The sequence below is a fragment of the Argentina silus genome, assembly GCF_951799395.1.
Source record: "Argentina silus genome assembly, chromosome: 17".
Classification (NCBI taxonomy): Eukaryota; Metazoa; Chordata; class Actinopteri; order Argentiniformes; family Argentinidae; genus Argentina; species Argentina silus.
Window position 1 is genome coordinate 8,140,849 of NC_139671.1, and position 12,564 is coordinate 8,153,412.

A 12,564-nucleotide genomic window follows, 5' to 3' on the forward strand; every position below is an offset into this window, starting at 1 on the left:
CGATGCAAGTGTCATTTAAACTCAACTAACAAGAGATCAGGGAAAGCATCAATTTAGTTATTCTTATGGGATTTAAAGCTGCTGTCCGTAAGTCGGAATTGGCCGGCCCACCACTTTGCTTACAAGCCGAAAAGTGTGATGTTGCGGCTTGTAAAAGTCACAGAGACAAGTTTGCCAAGCGATTGCCCTTAAAGTTCAGAGTTAAAATCCTGTTTGAGGTTACAGCAGCACATGGCCAATCTTCACCGCTTGTTGTTTACACACCTCCTATGGGACTGTGGAGCAGGAAGGAAGACGCACTACACTAAGGTAACCATATATGTTGCTAAGGTAACCATATATGTTGCTAAGGTAACCATATATCTCTTTTCAGGGTTGTTGTGGTGATAAATTGTCTCCCGGTTGTCGGTTACTTTTACTATGCTCAATGCAATTTCTTCTACGTTGTTTACCTGGAATGGTAGGCCAGCCTATTCCCACTTACAGCTAGCAGCTTTAAGGTCTGTTTTTTAAGTGAAATACATTTTATGAGGCCATGTTTTAGTTTGAAAAACATTTAATTCAGAGTGAAATTTGATTTACAATTGTCTATTCAGCACTCAAGGCAGTGGTACTAGCTAACTTCTATCACAAAATGGAGACCATTGAGATAAGACATGTCAGGTGAACAAATATTTGGATAGTTTTCATTTGCCTACTTTCTGTAATGAGCTATGAGTGGCCAGGAGAAATCAATACGCGAATACCATAGCCAATCAAAACATTGGTGGGGACCTATTACTTTTAAACACTATTGCTCCATAACTCCTGTAGATTTTTCAAGGCCATTATATGCTGTAGTACAGTGAACATGTCAGGTGTACTGTCAAAATGTCCTAATGTGTGCTCCTTTAAAGATGCTAAAAACTCATCAATGTTACTTTCTTTACCATGATTTGTTTGTAGAGATTATTGCAGAATTGACATGTGACAAAGACTTTGAGGCTATTCAGAGTAGAATTTACATCACTGTACACTATAATTACAGTCTGTTGACCATTTAAAGCTTTATCTGAAACATATCAACATCCTAACATATGGTGGACAGAAAATATAGACACTATTCCATATTTCAACCTTTGGCAGCACTATACATTGTGTATTATATGGTTATAACATGACCACCATATAACAAGTATTGATTTCAGTTCATCAGAATTTGTAAACTGTTCCTTGTCTCCCTAATGATTGACGAGTCATTCTCTCCTCAGGATCAATGTAGATGTTACGCAGTTCTAGAAGCTAATGTCCCAGTGAATTGTCCTGCAACTTCCTGGCAACACTATATGACCAGCATTGGCCTCAGAAAGTGAAGGCATACACCACACCCACAACCACAATGTTCCCTATGGTGGCAGTGATGGCGATCCAAAGCCAAATGGCGTCACGGGACATGGACTGAGGCTCCTCCTGCTGGCCATGGGCAGCCATAGAGGCAGCGTGGACGCTGGCTGAGGAGTTGAAGAGGGAGTGGTCGGTGCTGTAGTCATCATTGGGCGATGAGTCCATGAAGGCCCCCGTCATGACCGGGATCTGGGAACAAAGAGATAAGGGAGGCAATTAAATGCAAATAGAGGGCAGAATACGGTGCACAGCGCCTTATGATTATACATTCCTGTTATGCACTGTATACCCAAAACACTCCCTCTGAATCACCAGTCCAATAACCTAATCTCCTTCTCCATACACCAGTGATAAAATATTATCTACGTATTTCAGTTATCTTTTTTTTTTTTTTTTAAATACTATCATAGACTTGAATAAGCAAATAGTCTGGAAACTTTTTTTGCTACACATTCATTTCATATGCGGAACCCTTATCTGGAGGGTGAAGTTATTTGAAAAGGTATACGTTAAAATTCTCAACCATCTTACACTTTTCCATTCAAATGCGTCTCTACAATGAGCCACTAGAACGGCATGGACATTATTTATCCTGTGAAAGTATGAAATCTACACATTCTGATGCATTTGTCAGTTCTTCCTGTGATCTTTTGGAGGAGTGATCAACTTCTATGTGCCTATAGATACCCACCTATGCTATGTGTTCTCTGCAGGAGGGTAAATAATGCAATGGCAGTATTCACAATGCTCAGGTTAGGAAAATGTAGGGAAACTATGCTCAGGTAAAGAAACCAAACCAATACCAACGATTGAAAACTCATCCTAAAGGAGTTAGTCTGGCACATACTGTGTAAAGGTTTGCTTAAATTATATTATTATATTAAAGAGACATGGATAGAACTTTGTGTGCGTTTCATGGGTTTCATGGGTACTGTGCAGAGACACATGCTGTCACATTAAACCAGGCTGACCGATTAAAACTCCTGTAGACCTGATCTATGGGAAGTGCTGTGACAAGTGCAATGTAGATGTGTCTGTTTTTCCATTTTCCACCTAATTGCTCTTGCTACTGTAATCACCTCACATACTGTATCGATAGACAATCAATAGAGAGAAATTAAAGGAATAGTTCACCCAAATGACAAACTTACCTCATCTTATGGATACTTTGAAAATGTGTTGGAAATGTTGTGCACATACTGTAACAGTGCTACTGCTAAGCTGTAGCTATGTAAACAAGTTGTAGGTTGTTAATTGTCTGCTTTTTAGGAATCTGTAATTTGGGTGAACTATCTCTCTCCCAGTATTTCTCCTAGTATTCTCTCCATAGCCCTGTCAGGCACATCTTCTAAAATAGAGGACTCACCTCATTGAACAACTTATGCTTTTTGTTTAACTTCTTAAAAAACAAACCAGTTATACTCATTTGATCAGAGAAGACATAAAGACATGAAAATGTATACCAAGGCAAGGCTGACTCAATGACCTGGTCTTGAAATGGAATGCACTGTTAATTTGTGGAAGGTGTCCCCAAGAGGTAATTTCCTCGATTTCACAAGATGGGTTTCATCAAGAAATGCAAGGATTCTCCTATAAAACCCACAAACATGCCACCACAACACACAAACACATAAATAAATGTACATACATACACACAGACTGCCACAGATCTTTATCCACAGAGGGATAAGACGGTATGGCTATGAAGACAAACAGTTCAGTCTGAATGAAAAATGGGGCACGCGCATGCTCATTCATTCATGTATCGGATTACATTCGTTTGGCTCCAACTAGCCATTAAAGTGCTATGTTCAGGGTAATAGAGGTGTCTGTCACAGCCTTAACGTCTTTTTGAAATGGCTTCCTGGGCTGAACAAATGGATCTCACGTATTGGCTCCCTAGTGGAAAAACCCTGCTAACTCGCAGCTGAGCCAGTGATTAAGGGACATTAACAAGATAGTAATTCAGGAGCTTCACACAAACGTAACCAGACCACCTGGATTTATTAACTCAATTCAGGGCATTTTCTGTCCCAGCACAAAGTTTATTCTTCATCACTGTCACAATCTCTTTAAATGTAAATATATATGGAACATGTGTCTTTTTTTAATCACAATCTCTCCCCCAAAACATCTTGGATCTGTTCCGCTACCTTGCTTTCTCCAACAAAAGAGCAAACTGAAGTGAAGAAATTCAGCAACTCTTGGAGGACAATGGAACTGGACAAAAATATTGATTTATTGTTAAAACCAAAACCACCTCCAATGCTCATTTTATTTTGTTTGAATAAAATATCCTCATATAATAAAAGTAAATAGTGTATACACTGAAACATGAATGTAAAATTAACTTCAAGTATGAACAGTGAGTGAAACATACAATGATATGTTCATCGTACTACAAATGATGTATCTCATACCATTCGCCTTTTGTTCAAATATGACCACTAGTTGTACAAAAAAGCATTTCAAAAGAACTCCCTTTCGATTGAATATCGAAAGAGAATCCTAGATGAGTGAGAGAATGCCCTGCCTACGTGTGGCTGTCTCCAACACTACAGCCTGGTGCACACGTGTTAGACAGCACTTTCTCCTTACAAAGCAGCCGTCACAAACAGTTAACAGCTACCACCAGGCAGGTTCCCAAAGAAGTCCCCAGTCTGATGTCAGTCATGCCATTTTAAGTGCTTTCTGTTCACTAAATGATCTTCAGTCCTATAGCCGGCGGTTGCCGAAAGAGGGAAAATGATGTTACTGTATTCTACAGACAGCTACAGGAAAGTTAAAAAGCCCCAAAGCCGCTGTTTGTTCAATGGAACCACAGAGTACTGAGCACTTACATGTCCGCTTTTCACTGAAAGCACATAGTTGTGACGCTACACACTCCCATCAACTGTACAATTCAGATGCTGGGAAAGATGTACTGTGATAGTGTCTGAACTATCTCACCAGACTGCACCGTCAGGGGCGATGTTTCAGAAACGGTCCTGAATGACTGCTCATGCACTCAGTTTAGCACCCTGCGATAGTCTGTTAGTTTAGTTTGTCACATTTATCTTACAGGAAGGCATGCTGCTAATGTAACTCTTCCCAGCACGTTTGTTTCTCAAAAACCTTGAATAATGACTACAATAAGTCTCAAAATCATACATTTTAACTTCTTTTTTTTAAAACCCTTTTTAAAGGACCTGTACTGTACATTTGTATATCCTCCTGTACTGCATATACAGTACAGCTACTGAATGTGCTCATTTTATGTATTTTGGTGAAACACCCATCCTTCCATCACTCCACCAACATACTAATGTGAGACAAGCAGAAGACGCTTCTTTTTCAGGTTAGGACGACAACACTATTTCGCTTAGTGTACTGTATGACATACAGTATTAACTCATCTTTAAAATGTGTTGCAATTATTGGATTTTTGCCTCTACAATCCATAGCCATGGCCTTTTCCCAGAGCATAAGATGAGTGCCTCAAACTAATGAGCATGATGTGATATTCATAACAGGAATATCAATACTGAAAACATAGAAAAGTTTCATTTCAGTTCAGTGGCAGGTCTATCTAGTGAGCCACCATTTCTCAGGCCAGTTCAAATGAGTATTATCCCATTACTGAAGATGGAGTACCCTTGACAAAACAGAGTCAGCCAGCTATTTTGCCTCTCTCTTGTTCCAAATCACGCATCTCCGTAACAGCACTGTGACTGCCAGGAGTCTGGGTCCTCTCATATTCACTGTGACTGTGGCAGAATCACAAAGCACTATACTAATCACAGGCTCAGCATTGTTGCCTTGTCACCTTCCAAAACAATCCAGAACGTTCTCACTGTTTTCCCTGCCCCCAGATAAGAATGTCTTGTGGGTATAATACAATAAGATAGTGAATGTGGACTATTATTTTCCGGTCCGGTACCTGGGCTCAAGAGTGTGGCTAACCACAGCCCTGCTATTGTAGATGGTCATCCTGAGGACACAGCAAGATGTCATCACTGAGAAAGGAGAGGATTGACAGGCATATTGCACATCCTGTGATTATTTTCCTCTGCCTGCTCATGCCTGGGTGAGTCTTCACTGTAGTATGCAGCCAGACAGGCACTGCCCGCCCACCAGACCGTTAATCATACAGAGGTTGGATTTCAGAGTTAGCTAGCGCTGCTGCTCAGAGGGTCTGCTGCTCCACATGATGTCACACTAACCACTGTGACTGAGGGCTGGACAGCATCACAACGGACAGGCTGTTTAATGTGAACACACACTCACAAGCCATTCATCCTCAGGCTCACAAAGCAAAGGAGGAAAACAAAACACACAAGTAGGCATGCAAGCACGCACGCACACGCACACGCACGCACGCACGCACGCACGCACGCACGCACGCACGCACGCACGCACGCACACACACACACACACACACACACACACACACACACACACACACATTTATTTGACTAGAGTAGTTGAAAGAAAAAAAAGCAAGTAAACAAAGCTGGAGCAGCCATAGATTTGGGCCAACGTTAGATAACCACGTCGAGCGATGTACTTCTGTTTCCCTGAGGATGGAGTGTTTTCAGTGAAGTGGCACTGCAGGAGTCTAATATCAGCCAGCCCCCGCAGACATAAGTGTATTTGCCAGGACTTAAAAACTATGGTATATACTAATAGGAGATATGTGAGGAAAAGAAAAGTGACTGATAGTTTCTTGGATGTGGGTACCATGACACAGTTCACAGTTACAATGACCTGAGTGGTGAATCATGGAAACCAAAAACCCTAAACTGCAAGCTGTTCCTGCCAATGTCTCCATATACAGTATAATCCATACAGGGGTCAACAATAAACAACAACAATGAACATTGAGGTGTTGAGGGCCACCTGCCCACCTCTACACTTCAACATGGACGGCGTCATCACGTGACCTTCACTGGCTTGGAAGTGGCACTGCTGCTACAGTGGCGATCAGTGAGAGCCACAGTGAGTGCCCTACATTGCTGTCAGCTACAGCGATGATCCAGAGAGGACTCCCGACACTCCTCCTGCCCTTGGCCTCCTTTGAAAACACATGAGACTCAGATTCGCAGGGCATACAAATCCCCTTTTATGAGCTTGCACTGTAGTCAGACTCAGTGTGAGAGGCCTGGCCTCCTACCCGTATAGGCCAGGACTGTGGAGCTGGAACTAGTGGCTTGTTACATATGTACTGTACTGTACATCCTGGCATGTCTCGAGGCACTGACAGTACCGCTGAACTGGAGTGATGATAATGAGTTCTTCAGGAGGTGGGGTTTCTGCGTCCCCTGGACGGTTGCATCACACAGCATGGAGCCTGCTGTAATGAGACATAATCAGGGTGGCACGGGGTCCTCTGACTCTCTGCATGTCAGTAGGTCCGAAAAAACCCTCACCGGGGCAAAACGTTTGCATGAGTGTGAGTGAGTGTACAGTACATGCCTTTGTGAGGTGTACATCTAGTGGATTACTTCAAACTCATGTTTGATTACTGTAGCTTCACATGAAGCGAGGGTCAATGGTGTCCTTCACAGAATATTTATAGAATATTTGACAGAAAAAGTAAGTAAAACTAAGATGAATGTCTCAGCTACTCCATTACAACTGCATAAAAGCTATTTCTGAGTAATGATGAAAATAAATAACACACTAAAATGTCCTTTCATCTGTGAATTCATCCAAAATGAAATGGCAAATCACTGAGGCAATTTGATCAATCAATCATGACTCTACCATTCAATATTATAGTATACTGTATGAATACATAAATATAATTAAAGTATTTTTTCATATTCAAAACTGTCGTCCCTGGCAAACACTTGGACGAGCAACTTGATAATGCATGTAATACTTCAGATTTATATATGCACGCTTAAATGTGAAACTAGATAACATATGGATTATAAACGCAGTAAATCACTCTGTTCATCAACCATTGCAGATCCTTGAAAATTAACATCCCTCCATCCATATCATTACCTTCCATCTACCCTCTTCAGGGAATGCTTGATTTGATGTTCTAGGTCTTAAATGTGCCAATGCCCATTAATACACTTTAAACAATGCATGGTTGGTTCTTTAACAAGGACATATTTCTTGTTTTGCCTTACAGCTCCCTTATTTCGCAAATATTTTATGGGGCTGAACGTTCATATTTTTTTAATATAATGAGCTCTACTTGCAATATTGACATTAATATTTGAGATAAATGGGTATTTCACCCTGCTCTGTAAGGTAAAATAGTATGTGGATATGCAAAAAGTAAAGTCCTAGTTTATGCGCATGCATGTTCACAGTGCATTTGCTATTAATAGAGAGGAATAGAGGAAAACTCTGAGGCTGGATGAATGAACAGGATTACGTCATTTGTGACCATAGTCTCATTTGTTCACTTGACCATGCCTGCACAAAGGGCCAAAATATCTTTTAAGACATTTTTAAGTCCATTACGCTTGGAAATAGCCTGCTTCGGCTATTTCTCTTTGCAGCTCTGAGAGAGAAAGGCCCCCTCTGGCTACAGCAAATGACTCACTAACTCTGTGGCATCCCCACAATGCACTGCCATTTTCATTTGCACTCCAATTTGCATTCTCTACAGGGTAAACAACCTACAAGCACCATGGGGGTACAGCATCATTTATTCACAGAGGCATTGCAAGCCATAGTTATTATCAACATAATCACCTTCTCTACAGGATAGAGTACTATCTCCTACTACCACAGCTCCAGTCCGTCCGGATCAGATAGTTATCATTTAATACAATATAGATCTCATACAGCCCTAAAAAAATGTGTCAGAGGTTACCTGAGAAGCAATAAGGTACCCAACACACATCTTATATCCCTGTGGGCTATGGGTCCTTGCACCATGCAGGCATTCACCCTGGAGAGCTGTTGACAACTGGCAGTATTCAGCCCTTGTCTGAAAGTTCATACATTCACACGGCCAGCAGCTAGAGCATGGAACATTGCTCCTGTAGCCCCATAGCCAGAGGCCAACACTCTCTCCTAGCTAATTACTGCACTCTGCACAGTCTGACACACCCTAGGGCTTAGCCAAGGCAAACCAGCTCTTGATGGGATATAATTAATAAACAATTTGCTGATGGTTTGCTGGTGCCAAGGACACAAAGTTGATGAGGTTATCAGGGGGCGAGACCTGAGAGCAGTTAGAAATGAGTTGATGAGCCCAGTCTAGTGGGTCAGATGTGACGGAGTACATCCTCATCTACCCTGATCCAGAGCAGAGGGGGCTGCAGCAGTGGCAACACTGACTGTATGTCTAAACCACCAATGGCCGAGAGATATATATATTTAGAGATATACTGAATATTGCACTAAATAAATGCTGCGGTTGTGTTTCAGGAGATCAGTTTTTGTTAAATGCGACAAAACCACTTTTTGGGTCGTTTCTATAAAAGTGACAGTGGTCTGCAGAACAGAGACATTAAATTGGTAGAAGAAGACCCAGACAGTATCCCTGACATGAGACAAATGGAAGGGCTCGGGGAGCAATAATTATAATCTTGATTATCATCTGTCAAATAGAAATAGAGACTGATATTAATTTGCACCAAGGGCACAACATGAAGGATACCATTAAAGGGAATGTCATTTGCTACCAAGCATACAGGTCAAATTAAGAGCAACATAGATGACTACACTTTATTACTGTCTTATTATTGTCTTATGATGCCCTCTGATTTCAAACCAACATGTAAAAGACTAAGTAGAGGAATATACTTAGGAAGAGAATGTCTATTCTTAACATCTCTATGATACTTTCTGCAATGTTGTCATTCCTGTTCAGGTACTATGTGTCTGAGGCTCATACAGAAAGGCAGCATCTCAAGCATTAATATTGAAGTGACCACCTCCTGTCTGTCAGGGTGAGGTGGCTCTGGGCTAAGAGCTTGGGGAGAGGCGGGCAGAGGTGCAACTGGTGGAGACTAATGGAGAGCTCTCTGAAAGTGGCCAGCAGAGTTGCGTCAACCCTTTCTGACCATTCTTTGATCGCTTGATGACCTAGTATCACAGCACCTGGCTTACAACCAAACTGCAGTCAGTCATATGGAACTCCATGTTGTCAGCTCACATGAAAAGTGACAAAGTAATATTCATTTGTGTGACATCAAGTCAAGGTTCAGGTCAAAACGACACTGATCTTGGTGTCAAACTCAAGGCTGAGACATCAGTCTCTCAAACCAGTGTACCTCCCAAGCTGCAATCTCACCGCAAGACTACACGTCGCTGATAAAAGTATTCTGCGGGGTAAACTCATCTCCAATTCACCTTGACAAGAGCACATCTATGATAAACGGACATGAGATTAAAATGGTCATCTCTCCTCCTTGCCTATCTTGCCCATGGCAAACCAATGTATTCTGAGAGACATGGCCAATGTCATGTACATGCATGAGAGCAGCCATGAAGACATCACACAAAAACATTTGCATGAAGACCTGTGTGCTGACTGCTGAGAGTAGTGGTACATTTACATTTACATTACATTTTTGACATTTAGGAGACGCCTTTATCCAAAGCGACTCACAACAAATACATTTGTCAAGGTAAGTGAATCATCTATCCATCAGTCATCATAAGAAAAATAAATCTGAGAAACTGTACGGGGGTAGTGGGGATGAAGAGGTCTTCAGGAGGGACAGTTAAGATGTAGCCTGAAGAGATGGGTCTTCAGTCTACGGCGGAAGATAGGTAGTGTCTCTGCAGTCATGACAGCAGTGGGAAGCTCATTCCACCAGCGGGGCGCCAGGACAGTGAAAAGCCGCGACCGAGTAGCGCGACTGCTGCATCCACGCAGAGGCGGCGGTACCAGGCGGCCAGCCGAGGTGGAAGAGCGGAGTGATCGGGCAGGGGATTGGGGGCTGACCACTGCTTGCAAGTAGGGAAGGGCTGTTCCCTTTGCCGCCCGGTAGGCGTGGTATAGTGGTACAATTACATTTAGTACTGAATCGCACATTGACACTTGCGTAGCCATTAGTGAACCTTAATAGCTATTGATCAACTTCAATTCCATTCTAATTGCATATAGATCTGGGCTGATTAAACTTGATCACTTTCATGACACAGCCTACTGATGATTAGAAAGTTATAACATCATTATGAAAAGAACATTTTTGATTTTGAAAAGAACAACAAAATAATGGAAAGCCTATGCTGGTGATATTTATTTCTCTCTCTGAATAATTAGGATACGCTATTTTAATGATCTTAGAAGTAATTCAAATTAACTGGAATTGATCTGCTCATGTAAAACAAACATTCTCAATTTCACATATGGAACCCACAGGTATCATCAACTTATCAAGATTCAAGAAATGCACTGAAAGGTTATGGCTTGCAATGCATTTATAGACTTTTTGCCAAGTGTCTGTGCAAAATGATTCAGCTTGACAACAGCATGAGAGAGCAAACTGCGTAACAGAAAAACTTTCCTTTACCTCGCTTACAATTGATTCCATACAGGTGGCTTATTTGATCTCGTCCGATCACCCTTATCAAGCTTCCGAGACCAATTTTTGTGGGTGAACATCATATTAATGATCAACTCCGTGGAATTAACAAATGCATTCTCTTGGTTGATATAATACCCCAAAAATTGGTCTTACCTGCGCAGCCATAAATGAGAGATCCATGGTGGTACGTGTTTGAGGACACCGGTGTCTATCTTGAAACAGTGTCGAGTCGTCCTTTTCTGCCAAAGGACATCAGAATGTTTCTCCCATCAAAATAGCATAGCCCAGATCCAGCCAACGTTCAGCTCTCTGTAGAGAAGATAACTATAGTGTCTGGTAAATGGTGTTGGATAAGGAGACTGAACCCTTACAGAGAGAGAGCGCAACAGCCTACAGAGAGAAAGCGAGAGGGAGAGGGAGAGAGAGAGAGAGAGAGAGAGAGAGAGAGAGAGAGAGAGAGAGAGAGAGAGAGAGAGAGAGAGAGAGAGAGAGAGAGAGAGAGAGAGTCGACCTTCTATTATCTGGAAAAGTACAGGATCATGATATCGCTTAGCACGTACTGCACTGTAGCCTGATTTCTCTGTATTTGTTCATATGAACTCCAACTGCTGATCATGTAGCCTAGGCAAGTGTTTTATCAGCTTAGTTATGACAGTCTAATTCAATAGTCTCTTAGTAGCACATTCTGCCGTGGATTTTGAAAAAAAGGCCAAGAATACGAGAGAGAGAGAGAGAGAGAGTGCTTTGTAAACCATGTCTGCTATTTTATGACGGCGGGTATTTCACAAAAGTAATTAATCATGCAGTGAGTAGGCTACCTATGTTAAATGAAAAAGAGGCTGCATGATTAATGATCATTAGATTAATTTGTACATATTTAATGTACGGCTCTATTTCCAGGATCACTCGTTCCTTTGGCATTTCGGATAAAATATGGATGACATATGAATTTTATACCATTCCTTAATTTACTAATTTAGTTTAGTTTATCAAAATGGCATATGGCCCATGATTCAGAGACTCCTATCTTGGACATGCAGCTCTGCAGAGATTTATTTTATTCAGGGACACACACTGAGACAGGTATATTTTGCAGGTGCGCCCTGTCTACAATACAAATACCATTACAAAACAACACCTTAGATATACAACTCAATAAAATCCAAAATGCATACTGTACATTCATTAACCAAAGCAAGAGCAAGCCTCTAGGAGCTGGTTCCTAACCAAGGACTTAAAATAACTATGTGGGGCCAAGTGCTCCAACCTCAGTCTACCCTGAAGATCATTCTATTTGAGAGCGTGTCTGATCACCACTACAGTAGGTTACATAAAAGCGATTTGAGGTAAAAGTACTGCTTTATATACAAATCCAATCCAATGATAAGCCTTTCTCAAAGTCAAAGATCCCAATCCACAGACTGATACAAAAGCCAATGGTGGGTGTGGAAACTATGCCTAGAAATGAACCGCAGAGCAGAGTGATGAACCAAATCTAGTGGTTTAAGAATTGAGGCTGCCATTTGCATTTACATTGTGTCACCATAGTCAAGGACAGGGAGGAGTGTTGCCTGGACAATCTATTCTCGAAGGTAAAGACTTATTTCTACAGTATACTAAACATTTTTATTTTTGATTGATTAATTTTTAAATATTTCAGTATTTCAAAACTTTTAATCTGGATCAGATCCAG

The 12,564-nt window shown here is 41.4% G+C and overlaps 1 protein-coding gene across 1 annotated transcript; it reads right to left on the bottom strand.

The window, feature by feature from the left end:
* Nucleotides 1-1,341: 1,341 nt before the first annotated feature.
* LOC310817829 (uncharacterized protein C14orf132) lies at nucleotides 1,342-11,088 on the bottom strand (the record flags this gene model as incomplete). Its single annotated transcript, XM_083688545.1, has 2 exons — nucleotides 11,025-11,088; nucleotides 1,342-1,572 (listed from the first exon to the last, which is right to left on the bottom strand). The coding sequence occupies exons 1-2, from the start codon at nucleotides 11,049-11,051 to the stop codon at nucleotides 1,342-1,344; spliced, it is 258 nt and encodes an 85-aa protein (XP_083544671.1). The 5' UTR covers nucleotides 11,052-11,088.
* Nucleotides 11,089-12,564: the final 1,476 nt, after the last annotated feature.